Source organism: Acanthaster planci, linkage group LG01, assembly GCF_054643075.1.
Source record: "Acanthaster planci isolate LZ-2023a linkage group LG01, COTS_SCS, whole genome shotgun sequence".
Taxonomy (NCBI): Eukaryota; Metazoa; Echinodermata; class Asteroidea; order Valvatida; family Acanthasteridae; genus Acanthaster; species Acanthaster planci.
In genome coordinates, this window is record NC_141777.1 from 24,409,213 (window position 1) to 24,425,398 (window position 16,186).

Here is a 16,186-nt window from a genome sequence, read left to right on the forward strand (position 1 = left end):
GAAAAGTTGTGTCTACATACAAGACTAAAAAATATTTGTTCATCTTGTCCACTTCATCGTGAACAGCAGTGACCATCACCTGGTGAAAAGTGTTACAGCTTCATCTGAAAAAACATGATCATGGTGTTAATGGATATAGCAGTGTATGGACAACCAAGTTATTGGTTTCACTGATTGTTGTAAAACTGTTAAGGATGAGAAATTAGTCTGGCACTCTAGTAGTTAATCACATCCATCATATAGGTTAGAATTACTGAGTAGTCCGTGCACCTTCCAGTATGTACTTTACATATGCTATCAACAAAAGTGCAGTGAACACCAACCATAAATCGCTACAAATTGATTCCCTTGAGTGAATCAGAAGGTGTGTACTTTCAACATTCTAAAACGTGATCAACACAGATGAGGGTTTTTTAGATCAGTGATTTGTGTTTGTTGTCTTCACTCACACGCAGCCATGTACATGTATGAGGGGGCACTTTGTTGGAATACACACGTAATCACCATTAGTATCCACAAACTGATATCATGAACTTGTCACACACAATTTAATTACTCCAAACACCCAGCCACACAAGGTAGTCTGTCATCTGCTACATTTTGGAGGACTCCAAAGGAAGACAATTTCTCAATTGTGAGATGAAAAACACTGATGGTTTTGGAACTTCCTGATACTTTATTTTGTTTTTTCGAAGTCTGCAACTTGAACCTTTTTATAAGACAATATTGTGACACAAACATGTAACTTTATTCTTCAAAGGAGATTTTGCTTCAAGAAATATTTCGTCTCTTCCTGAAAAAAAGTATGGCGAGTAAGAATTATGAAGACATTTTCTTTCTGCTTTACAAAACAGAAACGCAATCATATTTTATGCTGGCCTGTAGCGTGCTGGTGATGGACGGTCCTTTTCCAAGTTTATGCTGAGTAATGCATTTTTCAAGAAGCATGTCACCAAGTGTGTATGTTTGTTTGTGGTTGCTTCAATCAGGAGAGAAGGCACTCCACGATGCTCCGTTTACTTGTGCTCTGTTCCGGTTCCTTCAGCTGCTCTGTGAGGGACATAATCTGGGTGAGTTAAGGAAAACTTGTCTATCTTTCGAGGAACCTTATTCTCAAATAGCTTTGTGTAGCAAGGCTCAAAAAAGTTTAATTTTCTGGGGTGTTTTTGTGTATGTGTTTTGCTTTTTGAGACGCTGTAATAAAAACTGAAAAAAAATGAAGTGTGCCGGACAGTGAGGCTGAGTCAAAATTGTAGTTTATCTTGGCATGTCAAAGGTCAAAGGTACGGGTGCACAACATGTGATTCATATGCTGCCTACTTCCTCCATTTAATATTCTCGCCTCATTTCACGTGCCCACAGAGTTCCAGAATTACCTGAGGACGCAGACTGGCAACCATACCACCGTCAACATCATCATATGCACAGTGGATTACCTCCTTCGACTGCAGGTTGGCTTTCATATCTGCAGCTAATCTTATCCAAACTTTCACAGAGACACTAGGCAGAGTTTTTCTAACTTTGTTTGGCAGAATCTGACTGCGTGCATAAACATGACTGTTTTATTTTATCAAACGAAAAACTCTTGTATTCTATTGTTAAAGATTTTGCTTTGTGTTTTTTTGTTTACATTTGTTGCTCCCCTTAAAGGTCTCAGAAACAGGTTCCAGAAAATTAATGCAGGTTCATACTAGATGCAGATGCATAACTTGAAGCACATAAGATGTCAGAAAACATTTGTGACAAACTTTACTGGAGTTGAAAGTGTTCAATTTTTGCAAGTTTGTTGTGCGCAAATTTGCCCTTACGTCACAAACTTTGCCGTCCGTGAAGTTTGAAGCAGCCTTTGAGCTTATCTGAGGTATTGTTCCTTTTTCCATTACTCAGGAATCAATCAGTGACTTCTACTGGCATTACTCAGGCAAGGATGTCGTAGATCAGCAGGTGAGGTGTTTGACATTAAAATGTCAAAGATCACTTAGCAGTATTTTTCATTGCATCCTGTAATTTGAGTCCAGTGTCTTGTGTCAGGCTTATGTCCAAGTCAGCATCAGAGGCATTGACTTCGACAAGAGTTTGAATTTCAAGCTACCAAATAAGTTCTACAGCATGTGCTTTAAGCATACCATAATCTTGGGAATATAGGCCATGTGGAGTGTAAGCCGCAGTATGCACAGATCCGCAGATTGGGATTTATTACACTGTAGTGCTGACGATGTCCTAAGTCCTTGAAATTACCTTGTTTTTTTATTCTGTACCAGGGCCGTGAGAACTTTTCCCGGGCTTTCAAAGTAGCCAAGCAAATATTCAGAACACTGACAGAATACATTCAGGTAGAGTATTTTAACACAAAATATTAGTGAGTTCATTAACAAGTCTGTCTATAGAGGCTTTGCATGGTGGCCATCTTGCAGGCAGTGCATTTGTCCCACAGGGAAGCCTCCGTTGTGCACATCCTGTGGAACAAAAGCACTGGCCAGCAAGATGTCAGCCGTGCAAATCCTCTTTACTCACAAGCCAAGTTATTCAAAGGAACTGTGCCAAAGGCAATCTTGTGTTATCGTTCATCCCAGTAATTAGAAGATGGGGGGCGTACCAAGAGAGAGAAAGGCTAATGTTTGGTGTATTACATCCCCCCCTTCCAGAAGTGTGTAAAAAATGCTGAAATGTAGCCTCACCCCCTTGAAAATGCTATGAGATTACATTAAAAAATCCCAAATCTTGAGGTCCCTTCAAATAAAAAATGGCCCCTTCCCAATTTTGATTCTGGATCCGCCCTCATTCCTGTACAACTTGTGACCAAACTGGTGACTGATTTGTAATATGATCCAATTACATCATTGATTCCATGGTTCACCCACTTGACCTGGTACCACCTCAAAAAAGTGGCAAAGCCGTCTATATCAGCAAGATGCTGCAAACCTGGGTTTTTCCCAGCAGATTTGCATCATAAAGCTTTAACCACTTGCTGCCAGGTGGTTTGAAAAATGCAAATGCAGTGCACATAATCGGAACTTTCCAAGATTTTTAAGTTTCAAAATTCTTCAAAAATTTAGCATTTCAAATAACGGATGTTTACACCCACATGAATTACTGTCTGGTGGCCACTCTAGTCCGACAGGCAAAATCTATTGACGCCCGAGTATTTCAGCCAGGCCTGCAGCCTTCTAAAAAGAGCCCCTGGAGATTGTGTGGTGTTACATAACTTTCTTATGATCACGAACCTGGCACAGTGCACTGCTGACCTCTTTTTAATAGGGGCCAGATTGGCGTGCAGCAGTGCTGTGTGGCTCATTGCTGTGGTGATGGAGCACTTTTGTGTGGCTCATTGCTGTGGTGATGGAGCACTTTTGTCCCTGGTTGTAATCCGCTTGCTCTAAATGCCCCAAACCCTGGTATCATGTTTCAAAAAAAGGCTGGATTATCTCCACTATTGAGAGTGAAAAATGTGGGTAATGCCCAGCAGCCTGGTCTTTTGTTCCGAGTACAGTTTTTTGTTACAAGGCCCAGTTCCCTTTGTCCCATTTCGGGTTCCCCAGCTCCGTGTATAAAGCCTATGTGCTCGAAACGGGTCCCCCGGCAGCAAGTGGTTAACAAAGCCATTTTTGACCTGAGAATGGAGGTTGTCGTCTTTACCCCTCAAGCACTTGTATCATTTGCATTTATTTCTCGATGAGTATGTCAAGCCAGATCTGGTGAAGTTTTAACGTGGTGCTAGGACTGATCGTGCTCATATGCATGGATTCTGCCCTTAGGGACCCTGTTCGGGCAACCAGCTGGCCCTGGCTCACAGCAGGCTGTGGGACGCAGTGGGCGGTTTCCTACACGTCTTCGCCAACCTCCAGAAGAAGCTCTCCCAGGACCCCGGCCAGCTGGAGCTGCTGCGGGAGCTGCTCAACCTGCAGAAGGAGATGGTGGTGCTGCTGCTCAGCATGTTGGAAGGTGGGTGAAGGACGCCCACAAGCAGGCTCTGACTCTCCCCTGTCCGGCACCCCTTGACGCCTTATGAGATAATGTGTCACGTATAAAATGAACCTGGTTTTATGGTAGCTGTGGCTGATGAAGTAGTTGTGTTGTGCAATTCGACAACCAAAATTAGAAGCTATTTTTGCAGTGGCATAACTTTCATGGAGAAGTGGTACATGCATGTCATATGCCATGTCAACCAATAGGGTGTCGGGATTTACCAACAATAATGCATGTATTAGTATGGTGCCTTCGCAGTTATGCCATCTCCTCAGGTTAGTCTATAATACAAACAGTGAGAGACATCGGCTGAATTCAGCTGTCACATTGGGTCTGTCAAATTTCACTCTCCAATAACTTTCTTGCAAGTTTTAATAAGTATGCGTAATCCACTCTGTCAGAGAAGTGATTGTTTAGGTACGGTGACCATTTAGATCCAGTAAGGGAAGGGCTCCCGGTAAGCTAGTCCGGTAGCAAAAACCCCTTTCATAGCGGACCTGCTACCAGACTTGGAGACTGGTCTGGTGGTTGATCAAACACTCATCCATTCTAGAGTTTATTGTTTGTAACCCAGAAGAAACCCCTGTCACATTTTTACACTAAACAATAGAAATCTTCCCGAGCATTCTGAAAAAGCTACAACCCATGTGGTTTAACACAATGAAACCGTACACTGCCCAGTTGTTGGCCAGGAGCGTAACAATGCAGCCTCTCCCCTGGCACATCAAAGCCCCTGCCGTGCGGTTTTGCAAATAGTGCCCCCTTAAACCACCACATTTGCCGATACTTTGCTAGCCCTGTGACTCTTATGCACGTTCCCCTTGTTTGATATATTTACTCTTGAGCTATATTCTTTTGGTTTTAACAAAAACATAAGGCAGAACATAAACATACTCATCTGAAAATTATGTCCAGCTAGAAGAAATCCGGACCAAGCCCGATCCATTCGTGGAGTGCCCTTATTGCAGTCAGCGTTACACGTGAAAAATATCACACCTCGATGCAAACGCTGGCACTGCGTGCTAAAGGAAGTTAAACGTTCTTTGTTTTTGTGTTTACTTAACACCTACTACTTCAAAAGAATCAAGATATGGAACATTATAAAGTTTCAATCTGCCCATCAGTTAATTAATACAATTCACCTCGAGCCAGCAGCAGCAGGAATGACTTTTCGGCTAACTCTTGCCAGTCGGCTATAATCTGGTAAGTCTTCTTTTGTTCAGCTCTCGCTGTTCTCTGAGAGGCAATAAACTGATGCGTCTCACTGACTTCAAAGGGCACAGGTCAGACAAGCCTGTGTACCAGACTAGGGCAGGCTGAATACCGGCCTGGCTCAATACTGGACTGGGTAGGGTCGGGCCCTATCCATACCGGATCTAAATGGTCACCGTCCCTTACTCACCTGGACCTGTTTTGTGTTATCACCGTCACCATTTTAAAGCTACTGACTTTTCAGCTGTAATTTCCGTGTCTCAACAGTGTCGAGTGTTTCAATAAGATAAGAGCAACATAGTCAATAAAGTAACATAATGAAGATCAGGTATTGGGTGCAGAGTGACTCAAAGCCTACATAATATTGTGCCCTACATTGCTAATAACAAGCAATTGTCATTTGACATTGTATGATCCGGTGGCATGAAGTGGTGCATCCCACACTTCTAAGGCTGGTAATATTTGTGGTTTATTCTCTCAGGAACCTGACAGGCCTGTACAGAATTTCTGGTTTGTGGGGCTGGGACGTGTCAGACACAAATCATTGACATCATAAAGTGACATCTTTCTGTACACACTGTACATTGTTATGCTGATTGTCAATTCAGGGTATCACTGATGTGGGGAGACAATTCAACAACCACCTGCAGCAACCAAAGCTTTGAATGCAAAGTGTGCAGTTTGATTTCTTTTAAGTGTTAACACTAAGCTATGTATTGCAACTGATGTACCAGCATGTTTGTGTTGTTTGGCTTGTAGGTAACGTGATGCATGGGACCATTGGCAAACAGATGGTAGACACACTTGTTGAGTCCTCTCTCAATATGGAGGTAAGATCAACCAAGTTATCAAGACTCTCCCTTTTGAGGCCCTCTCACTCTGTAAACGAGATTAAGAACCAAAAAAAATTCTCTATCGTCGCTATTTGTCTTAACCACTTCGGACCGGGGCATTTTTCAACATTGAGGATGCTGGGCCGGCATGACTATAATTTTTTCCGTTTTCAAAATCCTTCAACAATTCATCATTCCATTTAACATTCGTTTATAGCCGCACGGAGTAATCTTCAGGCACTACTCTAAGTTGACAGGTGACCTTCATTGACGCCCGAATATTTCAGCCAGGCCTGCAGCCTTGTAAACAGAGTCCAGATTGTGCGGTGTTATACAACTGTCTTTTGTTCACGAACCTGGCTCAGTGCACTGCTGACCTCTTTTCAATAGGGGCCAGATTAGCATGCAGCGGTGCTGTGCGGCTCATTGCTGCGGTGGTGGAGAGCTTTTGTCCCCAGTGGTAATCCGCTTGCTCTAAATACCCCAAACCCTGGTATATGGTTTCAAAATAACGCTGGATTATCACCACTTTTGAGAGTGAAAAATGCCGGTCATGCCCAGCAGCCTGGTCTTTTGTTCGGAGTACGGTCTTTTGTTACAGGACCCTGTTTCCTTTGTCCGGGTTCGGAGACCCCGGCCACACATATAAACCATACGGCTCCGATCCCGGAGTCCTTGGCTGGTAGTGGTTAAATATGAAATGACTTTGCATCTTTTTTGTATTTCATAGATAATCTTGAAGTTCTTTGACATGTTCCTGAAGTTGAAGGATCTGGCCTCCTGCGAGGCTTTCATGGTACGAAAAATATTTCCTTTTTCATGATAGTCTTTATTCAGCAGACTTTTGTTAGCAAGGAAATTACCTGAGTCGAACTAAATGTCTGTGAGCAGTTTTGTGACCCAACCTAATAAAATGAGTCACAGGTTGCCGTAGCCATTTTCCCGCTATGGGCCTTTAGAATCTAGCACAATGGAAACTAATCAGAACTTATTTTTCTCAACCACATTATGTCTATTTTCGTCAGGATGCTAGACTAAATGATGCATCCAATTAAAAAGCTTGGTTTACTCTTTTTATATGCAAAAGTAAAACAAAATTACTCCAAAAAATGGCCTGAAGACACATTTTGTGGGATCGGGTCTCATACAAACTTTAATCCTGTAGTTCCAAGCACATTGCAAAATAACTCTTTCAGATTTTTAATGCACTCAACAGGCTCTACACTTCAGAACGTTTGCTTATGTGTACTATTTGTCAATTGTAAGGTAACTCAGTGTGTGCTGAGGCATTAAGATCTGGATTTTAGAATATCAAAATAACCTTCCTTCATGCAGGAGTATGACACAAATAACGATGGTTGGATCTCGCCGAAGGAGTTCAGGGTTGCAATGGAGTCCCAGAAGATATACACATGGTGAGTAATTAGCTCAAAGCATCACGAAAAGGGACTTGTGTTCCTCTTGGATAGGGGAGTTGGTTGACAAGATAGATCAAGATTAAATGTAGAGTTAGGAAATAGTGAGGATGGGTGTCATACACTGCAGACCACGATACAATTTTCAGATCTGTTCAAGATTTTAAAGAGCATACTTACATGTTGTGCCATCTTTGTGCCAGCATTTGGGGACTTTAAGTGGGCTTTGATTTTTGAATTCTTGCGAACATTGACAGAATTGTTCAGCACCTAGATTTTCTAAACATTTCAAAGATTTACAGTAAATGTTTGCTGAAAGTGATGTTCACATGCACAGAGAAACAGCTAATTTTCTTCTTCAGTGAATGATTTTCAAAACTTCTTTTCGCTGCGTTTTTGGAAACTGGTCACATTTGTGTTCTCTATATCACTACTAGTAAACTAACAGAGTGATGGAACTCTTTCCCCCCTCAGTGAAGAGATAGACTATCTGTTGAAGTGTGCCGATCGCAACAATGATGGACGCATTGACTTGAATGAGTTCACCGACCGCTTCCATGGTCCCGCCCAAGACATTGGTAAGTGGGCAATGCACTATGCCGTACTGGGTCGTTCTGTCAAATCAATGAAAAGTAGTCTAATGAGTCAATCTCACTTGGATGAAAGCGTACAAAAATGGCTCTGCCTGTGCATCTTATGAATGCACTACAGACTGGAACATCCAGCCTGAAATCATGTCTACGGTTTGGTCTCTCGGAAAAATATGACCTTGGATGCCGTTGCCCATTCTCCTTAATTCCCAACTCCTTCCCTTTTGGGGCAAATTTTTTCACCCCAGATCTGAGTCGGTCACCTGACAAGATGTGCATGGTTTGGTCAGAATGACCTGATTATCTGGTCATTATATATTTTGGTCATAAGTGCAGTGCTTTCTCAGAAGCATTTGTAGGTCCGTAGCTGCCCAGTCAGATTCAGAAAATGAGTAAAATGCAAGGATCAAGTAGGAACTGAAAGAACTGAACTTGGCCAAATGTTGGCCTGGTTGGAATGTGAACCTGGGCCACAGCAGTGGAAGTTGAGATGACACTTTCACCTACCTAATTTGCCATAATTAAGTTGGAAATTTAGACTTTGGACATTTTGTCGGTTTACAGGTTTCAACTTGACAGTGTTGTTGACAAATCTAGCTGACCACATGCCAAACGATGTCAGGTGAGACCTTAACATCCACAACATTAATTCTGATTTTAAGCAAGTACAGAATCTTTTGTATTATCAATTTTGTGTACTCGTGAAGTTTTGTCAAATGGTCGAGATTGCCTTGAGATGCTGTAGACTTCACTTCAAGAGTTGTGTTGTCCAATCAACTACAGCTGAAAATCATTCTAGGTCACAGCTCATCTTACTTCATCCCATTTTATTTGAATTGTACATAACTTGAGACTGGGTTATTTTTGAGTGATAAGCAATTGAATCTTGAGGATGTGGTACTTCTCAACTTCCCTTCAACTTTGCAGATGTTAGCACTGAAGAGGAAAATAATGGAAATTTCATGAACATTAGTTTTTCCTGTTAGATTCACTTTCCCATTTTTCATCATGTTTCTTGTCATTTAAATTTGTGTATTAATTATTTATTATATCAACTTATTTTTTATCACTTTTAGGCTTGAGAGATTCAAACAGCTTGCAGAGAGCTTACTGAATAACTTTGAACCTTACCTCGGCCGGATTGAGATCATGGGTAAGGCATTATTTGGAATTTACGACCGTCTTGTCTTCATTGGTATGTTTAGGTGTTCACATGCGATTTTCCAGTTGTCGTTGCTACACCGTTTTTGTTTGTCTGTTGGTCCGTTGGATATTGGTGTTCTATCTCAGGTGCAATCTGTAATCAGGACCAATTTCTACTGCTAGGTAGAGGGCTTCTTCATGCAGTTAGTTAGTCGACAGCTTTGTCAGTCTGTCTGATTGGATCAGTGAACACCAGATGGTTCAGGTTGAAGCCGCCGAAGTCTTTCTTTGCATGTACACGTATCGCTGTTGCGGTTCTCTCCTTGACAAGCATGTTTGCTGCCATCTCTACATGCTGCTGTGTGTATATCTTACTTGTGTGATGTTCAACCTTTTTTTCAATGAATATCTGTCCAATTGTAATTGCAGGCAGCAGCAAGCGCATTGAGCGTGTGTATTTTGAGATCAAAGAGTCACACAAGGCTCAATGGGAGAAGCCACAGATCAAGGTATGCCATCAGTGCAGGAATATGTCCGGGAATCCTCCCATAAAAACCATCAAAAGAGGGAAGGTCTTAAAACCAAATACTTTCAGGGATAACCAAATTTCTGACACCAGCAGCACAAGGCATTTTCTGTGATACGTGATTAAGATTTGAATTTGAGAACAATTTCAGATTCACAGACAAAAAATTTTAACGTTACTGAGTTGATCTAATAGTCTGTATCCTAGACTTCATTAACCTGATGTATCTGAATAGTGCCAAGGTGAAACACCACTGTGATGCAGTGTCTACATTAACTGACTGTGGCTGTGAATAATACATTCATCTATGGGAAGTAGCTGCAGCCACAAGCTAGTGACTTCGATATAGCTGCTTGTTATGTCCAATTGGAGTCACAATATGCATAATCATAGCCTGAATGTCAGTTGCCGGTTACTTCCCTGGTATGTGGTAGGATTTTAACGGTGATGATAAACTTACAAGATCACCATTCTAGGTAAGACCTTTGACCTCTAGACTGGTCTCTGCCCTTGCCTGAAATTCATTTATTTGATGAAGGGACTGGAGCTCTTGTAGAAGCAAATAATGTGTGTTGTGTGGTACTGCGTGTATGTCTGAGTTCTTGGTGTCAAGGTGTATGTTTTTTATGATTCTTATAGGAATCCAAGCATGCCTTCCTCCATGAGCTTGTCAATGAAGGAGGCGAGAAGGAAAAACTTCAGGACTTTGTTAACTTCTGTGAGGACACCATCTTTGAGGTAGTAATAATGTAGGGACTGGAAACCCAATCCACATGTGGACTGAACCGGGAATCGAACTGGGGCCATGGAGGTGGAGGGCAAGGAAAGAACTACTACACTAACCCAAATCCTTGACAGGATTGGATGTGACACTATTACACTGGACTTATGCCAATGGGGTTTTTGACAGTTTGTACAGATTTCAATTTCAGACCAGTGTCAGGATTCAGTTTTACCGAGTTTCTCTATTTTTAAAAAAATTGATACCGTACTAAGGCTCAAGGAGTCACATTACATGCAGAGAGGAATGTGAAATGTGACCATTTTGTGCAGTAATAATGAAATGCAACCGTAGCGAAAGATAGCAAATGCAACAACATTGTAACATTTTTCATTAACCACATGCTGCCGCGTGCTTTAAAAAATGCAGTGCACACAGGAGATTTTCAAGATTTCAGTTTTCAAAATTCTTCAAAAATTCATCATTTCATTTAATGGACATTTACACCCACACGAATGACTGTGTGGTGGCTACTCTAAGCTGACAGGTAACCGTCATTGACTCCTCAATATTTCAGCCAGGCCTGCCGCCCTGTAAAGAGAGCCCAGAATTGTGACGTGTTGCGTAATTTCCTTTGTGAGTGAATGTGAGTGGCATCTTTTCGAACGCAGCTGGATTAGCATGCAGCAGTGCTGTGTCACTCATCAGTTGGGCCCTGGAGCACTTTTGTCGGCGGTGCTAATCCATAGGCGCTCTATGCCGAAAACAGTGGTATACTTTTTAAAAACAGTGACGGATTACTTTCAAAAAATAACATTTAAGGCTTTGCGTGACTTTACACCATGTTATATCTCAGAATTACTAACACCTAAATCCCAGTCACATGTGTACAGTCTTTGTAGCTCACAGGACAGGTTGATCCTTAGTCATCCCTATCGTAGAACTAAGGCAGCTTTTGGAGACCGTGCATATACATGTATTTGTGCTGCTCCTTGGCTTTGGAACCTGCCCTTTCATGTAAGAAATGCTATATCTGTCGACACATTCAAGACTGTTCTAAAAACTCATCTCTTTCATGAAGCTTTTTCCAACACCTGATTTTCATCTCTGCTAGTGATGGGTATTGTTATGTGCAGTTGAGTAAATTTGCATAGTATCTGTGCAATATAAATGTTCCTTATTATTATTATTAAAAGATGCAAGCCGAAAAATGATGGCAATTCCCAGCAGCAGGTCTTTTGTTCCGAGTAGGGTCTTTTGTTACACGGACTAGCTCTTTTGTCTCATTTCGGGTACCTGGGCTCTGCGTATAAAACCATGGTGCTCGAAATGGGGTTCCTCGGCAGCAAGAGGTTAAAGCCTTTGTTGATTGATTAAAACCACCACTGAATCCTCTGTATGTACATTTTCTTTCAAAATGCAGAAATGAAGGGTTACTTTACCCCCGTTAGTGAGATCATTACACAAAGCCAAGTCAACATTTTGGCCGAGCTGGTTCAGTGAATCTAGCCTTGAAATGGGAAATGAGTATCAATGGAAAAGTTTGTGTCCAGTAAAAACTGAGGTCCAGTTTTGTTTTCTGTCCACAGATGCAGCATGCAGCCAGTATGAGTAACACCACAGAAGGCATGCTGGAGAGCATAGTCAGTCTCATTGCCTTCGGGGGAAGAGACTCGCAGTAAGTCGTCAGATTTCTAGTCTCCGCTTCAACATTCACATGCTGCCTGGTCTGGAAAACTTCATTGTGACCTTTTTTAGACCAGTTATAGTCCTAAAGTGCACATCTTTCTGTAACAGTCTTCCAGCAATATTTTGAAACCGTTCCTCAGCCTGCCTTCATTTACTCTCAGCTCCAGGAGTTTTTGAACTGTGAACCATATGTATGTCCTATTTCATTTCCAAGGATCTTGACCCGGGGACAGATGGAATGTTTCAGGTTCTGCATGATTGATACTGTGTGGCCCATATATTTCTCAAAAGCGGACTGTGGTGTGCAGATGGGGGGATACATTTTACAATTTTCATTGTGTTTTTAATTGTGTATTCTGTGGCTTTACAGTACCTGTTTCTTTGTTCTCTTTGTTTTGCTGGAAGGGCTACCGTCAAAAAAAAGATAATTTTAGGAGTTTTAAAGGAAAAAGCAGTCTAGACCTAACATTAAGTGGTAGTGTTGTGGCATTTAGCATATTCTGAGGGGCCAAATGTTAACCCTTCCCTGTAGACTGTTTCAATATTTTACTCTCTACTTGAAACTGTGGAATGGGCTTTATTTACAAGATGGCTACTTTGGATCCTGCTCTCCTGAAACCACTTTATTAATTTACTTTATAAAACGTCCTGCAATCTGATCGAGCCTGGCTATTTTACTAGATATTACAATATAGCCTCTGTGTGAAAATGTTTTTCATGTGGACAATAAAAGCAACATGACTTTATATCCATAATTTGGAACTGTCCTTTGGAGCGAAATGACGGTAACGTATCATTGTCCCTATTGTATCATCTTCATTCCCACACGTGGTACGTTTTAGAAAGTTTTCACCGGGATTGCCTTGCTTTCGATTCAAGTCGGCCAACTCGTGAACAAGGCCAACTTTAACATGTGACCTTCTCTCCAGGGCATGGCTGATGTGGTTCTTCCGTTCCCTGCGTCCGTCCAGCATCCGGAAGTCAGTGAATGACCTCTTGGAGGATTACAGCCCCAAGAAGCTGCGCTCTATCTCCATCTTCTCCATCTTGTGGGGCCTCATCAAGATATTCTTCTTTCTGTCCAAGAAGATGTGTGCCTTCGTGTTCTTCCTCATCAGGTGGGCCAGCGGCGATTGTTCTTCCTCTTTGACCAGGGGCGTTCTAGAATAGGAGCTCTGAGAGGAAAGGGCCAATGGCATGGCCCTTTCTTAGTCCATGTCTAGATTAACGGGCTGTGGCAGGGAGTCACACTCTTCTCTGTGGGAGGTTGTTTCAGTCATAAGCCAGTGGCTTTCACAGGCATGCATGCCATTCCCAGCTGCAGACATAATTTTTAGCCGTAGCATAAGTGTGCTCACGCACAATCTTACGTTATTCCTTGTAGACAAGTCCATATTTGTGCACAGAACAGTTCAGCAAATTTCTTCCATTATGGACACAGTGATGTCATGAACATAATGTTTTATATTGAAAATTTTCAGTCACATGATATTTGATGGTCAGCGTTCAATTTACACGGATGTGCGAGGAAACGCACATGCCATGCCACAAAGTCTCTCAACATTCCGGGTCACATGAAACTGCCAATAGAATTACACAAATCCATGCGCCTCCACGGACATGGTACGCTTCCTGAAATGCCTTTGCCCATAATGTTACATCACGTAAAAAAAAAAACCTCTATAGTGTGCTAAAAATACATGCAGCATTATGGTAGTAGCATGGAACGGCATTGGTTGAAGTTGCACAAGGCTTACACACTTCATTGAAGTGGTGCATGTCTTGCCATATTTTGTGGATTACATGAAGAACGATACAGTCACGGATGTGTCAACATTATTTTCCAAACGGGATCAATTTCTCAACATTTCACTCCTTGCATACATTTTATGTGTTCAGATTTCCAAATGCATTTATCACGTTGGCCCATTCTTCATCAGGTCTCGCATTTAGACTCTTATTTTCAACTTCATGCTTAGAACCCTCCAGCCGGTGTTGATCACTACCGCCACAGCACAAACTAATCTAAAAGGTCATTTTTGGTGGAACAGTAGATCGCCCAGTTCTTTTTCACATTTCAATTATTGTCGAAATTCATTGATCTCAAAGGTTTGTGGAATTTGTCCTTTTGGAAGTGGAATTGCAATTTGACCAAGTTCAGATGGGATTCTTCCTTGTTAAAATAAAAGCAAAGTGGATTTTTAGTTGTTAAAAAGTTGAAAATTAACTTTACAAGAAAATGCTAGTCACTCTAAGCAAATACACAGAGCAGAAAAAAGCGGTGACTGTTTGGCAAGACTGTTTAACAAGCTAATTGGGTATTCCAACAGCGCATGCTCAAAGTGAAGTATGTCCAAAGTCATTTGGGAACAGCAATATGTGTGCAAGGGCTAACCCTATCAGCGTTGTCATACACCAACTCACACCTTTGCTCTGTTCTCAAATGACTTTGGCCCTTTAAAATGTCCAAGTAGCTCACTATAGGATATTTGGGGATATCCATTCATTGTCTGTCCTTCATTTCGGCCTCTCACCGTCCCACCAACAGCAAACTTATCGGCATCCTGCTGGGTAACCGCATCCTGGAAGATGCACGGGAAATCACCGGTACCCTGAAGGAAACACTCAAGGTACCCAACATTGCCAGGCAGCAGGCCTCGGGATTGCATACCATGCAGAACTACGGGTTACCGGCCGCCAGGAGGTGATTATGCGATATCAATCACTTGGTTGCTAGGATATGACCCAAAGCATGCTGGGTATCAATAAGCAGATACTTTGTTGGCAGAAAATCCACAACCGGAGGGCACAGAGTCAAAGATGAAGTTTCATCACTCTCAACACCTTGAAAACAGGACATGTGTTATACTTTGTTTATTTTCCTGCATGGTTCCTATCACACTCACACAGGAGAGGCAAAATCATTACGGCACCAGTCTATATTTATGTCTCTTTTCTCTAAAATCGTGTGTACAATTTTTATCTGTTCTGGGATGTTGTCAGTTCACTTGTACCATTGCCATTTCATTTTCTGAAACTGGTTTCAAAACATTTATCAGTGATCCCAATCAGGATACATTCATGCCATCATAAATTATTAACCAAGTTCCCTCCAGTCATCATTTTCAATAAACCATGTCAACAAGAGCATTAATTACTCTGCCCCGAATCAATCGTGGGAATATTGACTTTGTTCTTATTCCTCGTCTTTACAAATGAAGCTTATAACTAGCAATTATTTTGGTCTATTCACTTGTACACATTCATCACTGGTTGCCCCACAAGCCACATTAAGCTTTTTTTCGCAAAGAAATTGCCACAGAGGATTGTGAGACACTTCTTAACTTTCAGTGTGAATACATTTCATGTATAGCACAAATGTCTCTTGTTAGATCAAAACTACATGTATAAGTCATTTGGACTTGCTTGTCAAAAATTAAAGTCATTTTGTCAGATGACAGAAGAAATGGTTTTTCCCAATGGAGACAATTTTTTTCGATCACAAATTATAGTCATGCGCTAGGCATTGCATTTATGTTTGTAAAGACATTGTTTTGTTTTTTATTTTTCATTTGCCTATCATCTGCATGAATTTTGATCTGTAGTGGGCCCACCGTCTCAGCGTTCGGCATCGACTTCTTCAAGGATCGAAAGTCATCAGACTCAAGTGAGAGCAGCGCGTGCCAGATGAGGATGCGGCGTAAACGCCGCCAGCTCACGCCTTCCTCCAGCTTTGACTTTGACCGTGAGGGCAAGGAAGGGCCGCTGGCACCACCCTCGACACCGGGAGCCGACACGCCTGAGGCAACAATCGCCGCAATGATCGTAAGACTACCCTGGTTGCTGTGATATCCACATTAAAACCTGTGTCATTAGAAAAGTGTTGCCTGGAATTTTTTGTTTTCTTGAAAAGGGCAATGGTTTGTAGATAAGCATCTGTTTAAAATTTCAATTGTGTTGTGTCATGAAAATCATTTCTTTAATGTGGAATGCATAAAAAATCACAAACAACCTTTCTTCTGGTTTTCTGGAACATGTGTGGCTGTTAAGACTTGAAGGTTTTCATGGTGAAAGAAACTAGAAGAGTAAAA

The 16,186-nt window shown here is 41.7% G+C and overlaps 1 protein-coding gene across 15 annotated transcripts in view; it reads left to right on the forward strand.

The window, feature by feature from the left end:
* LOC147800585 (ryanodine receptor 2-like) overlaps positions 1-16,186 on the forward strand; it is a 191,447-nt gene that overhangs the window by 157,002 nt on the left and 18,259 nt on the right. For 14 of the 15 annotated variants that reach the window (XM_087144452.1, XM_087144448.1, XM_087144476.1 and 11 more), the window contains 17 exons: positions 990-1,070; positions 1,363-1,451; positions 1,888-1,944; positions 2,262-2,333; positions 3,756-3,942; positions 5,938-6,008; positions 6,742-6,807; positions 7,347-7,426; positions 7,901-8,004; positions 8,581-8,638; positions 9,093-9,169; positions 9,589-9,668; positions 10,325-10,423; positions 11,996-12,084; positions 13,025-13,213; positions 14,644-14,799; positions 15,701-15,920. In XM_087144452.1, the coding sequence (XP_087000578.1) occupies positions 990-1,070; positions 1,363-1,451; positions 1,888-1,944; positions 2,262-2,333; positions 3,756-3,942; positions 5,938-6,008; positions 6,742-6,807; positions 7,347-7,426; positions 7,901-8,004; positions 8,581-8,638; positions 9,093-9,169; positions 9,589-9,668; positions 10,325-10,423; positions 11,996-12,084; positions 13,025-13,213; positions 14,644-14,799; positions 15,701-15,920 (1,775 nt within the window). The remainder of the gene's footprint in view (positions 1-989; positions 1,071-1,362; positions 1,452-1,887; positions 1,945-2,261; positions 2,334-3,755; positions 3,943-5,937; positions 6,009-6,741; positions 6,808-7,346; positions 7,427-7,900; positions 8,005-8,580; positions 8,639-9,092; positions 9,170-9,588; positions 9,669-10,324; positions 10,424-11,995; positions 12,085-13,024; positions 13,214-14,643; positions 14,800-15,700; positions 15,921-16,186) is intronic. The other variant, XM_087144495.1, reaches the window with a different exon arrangement.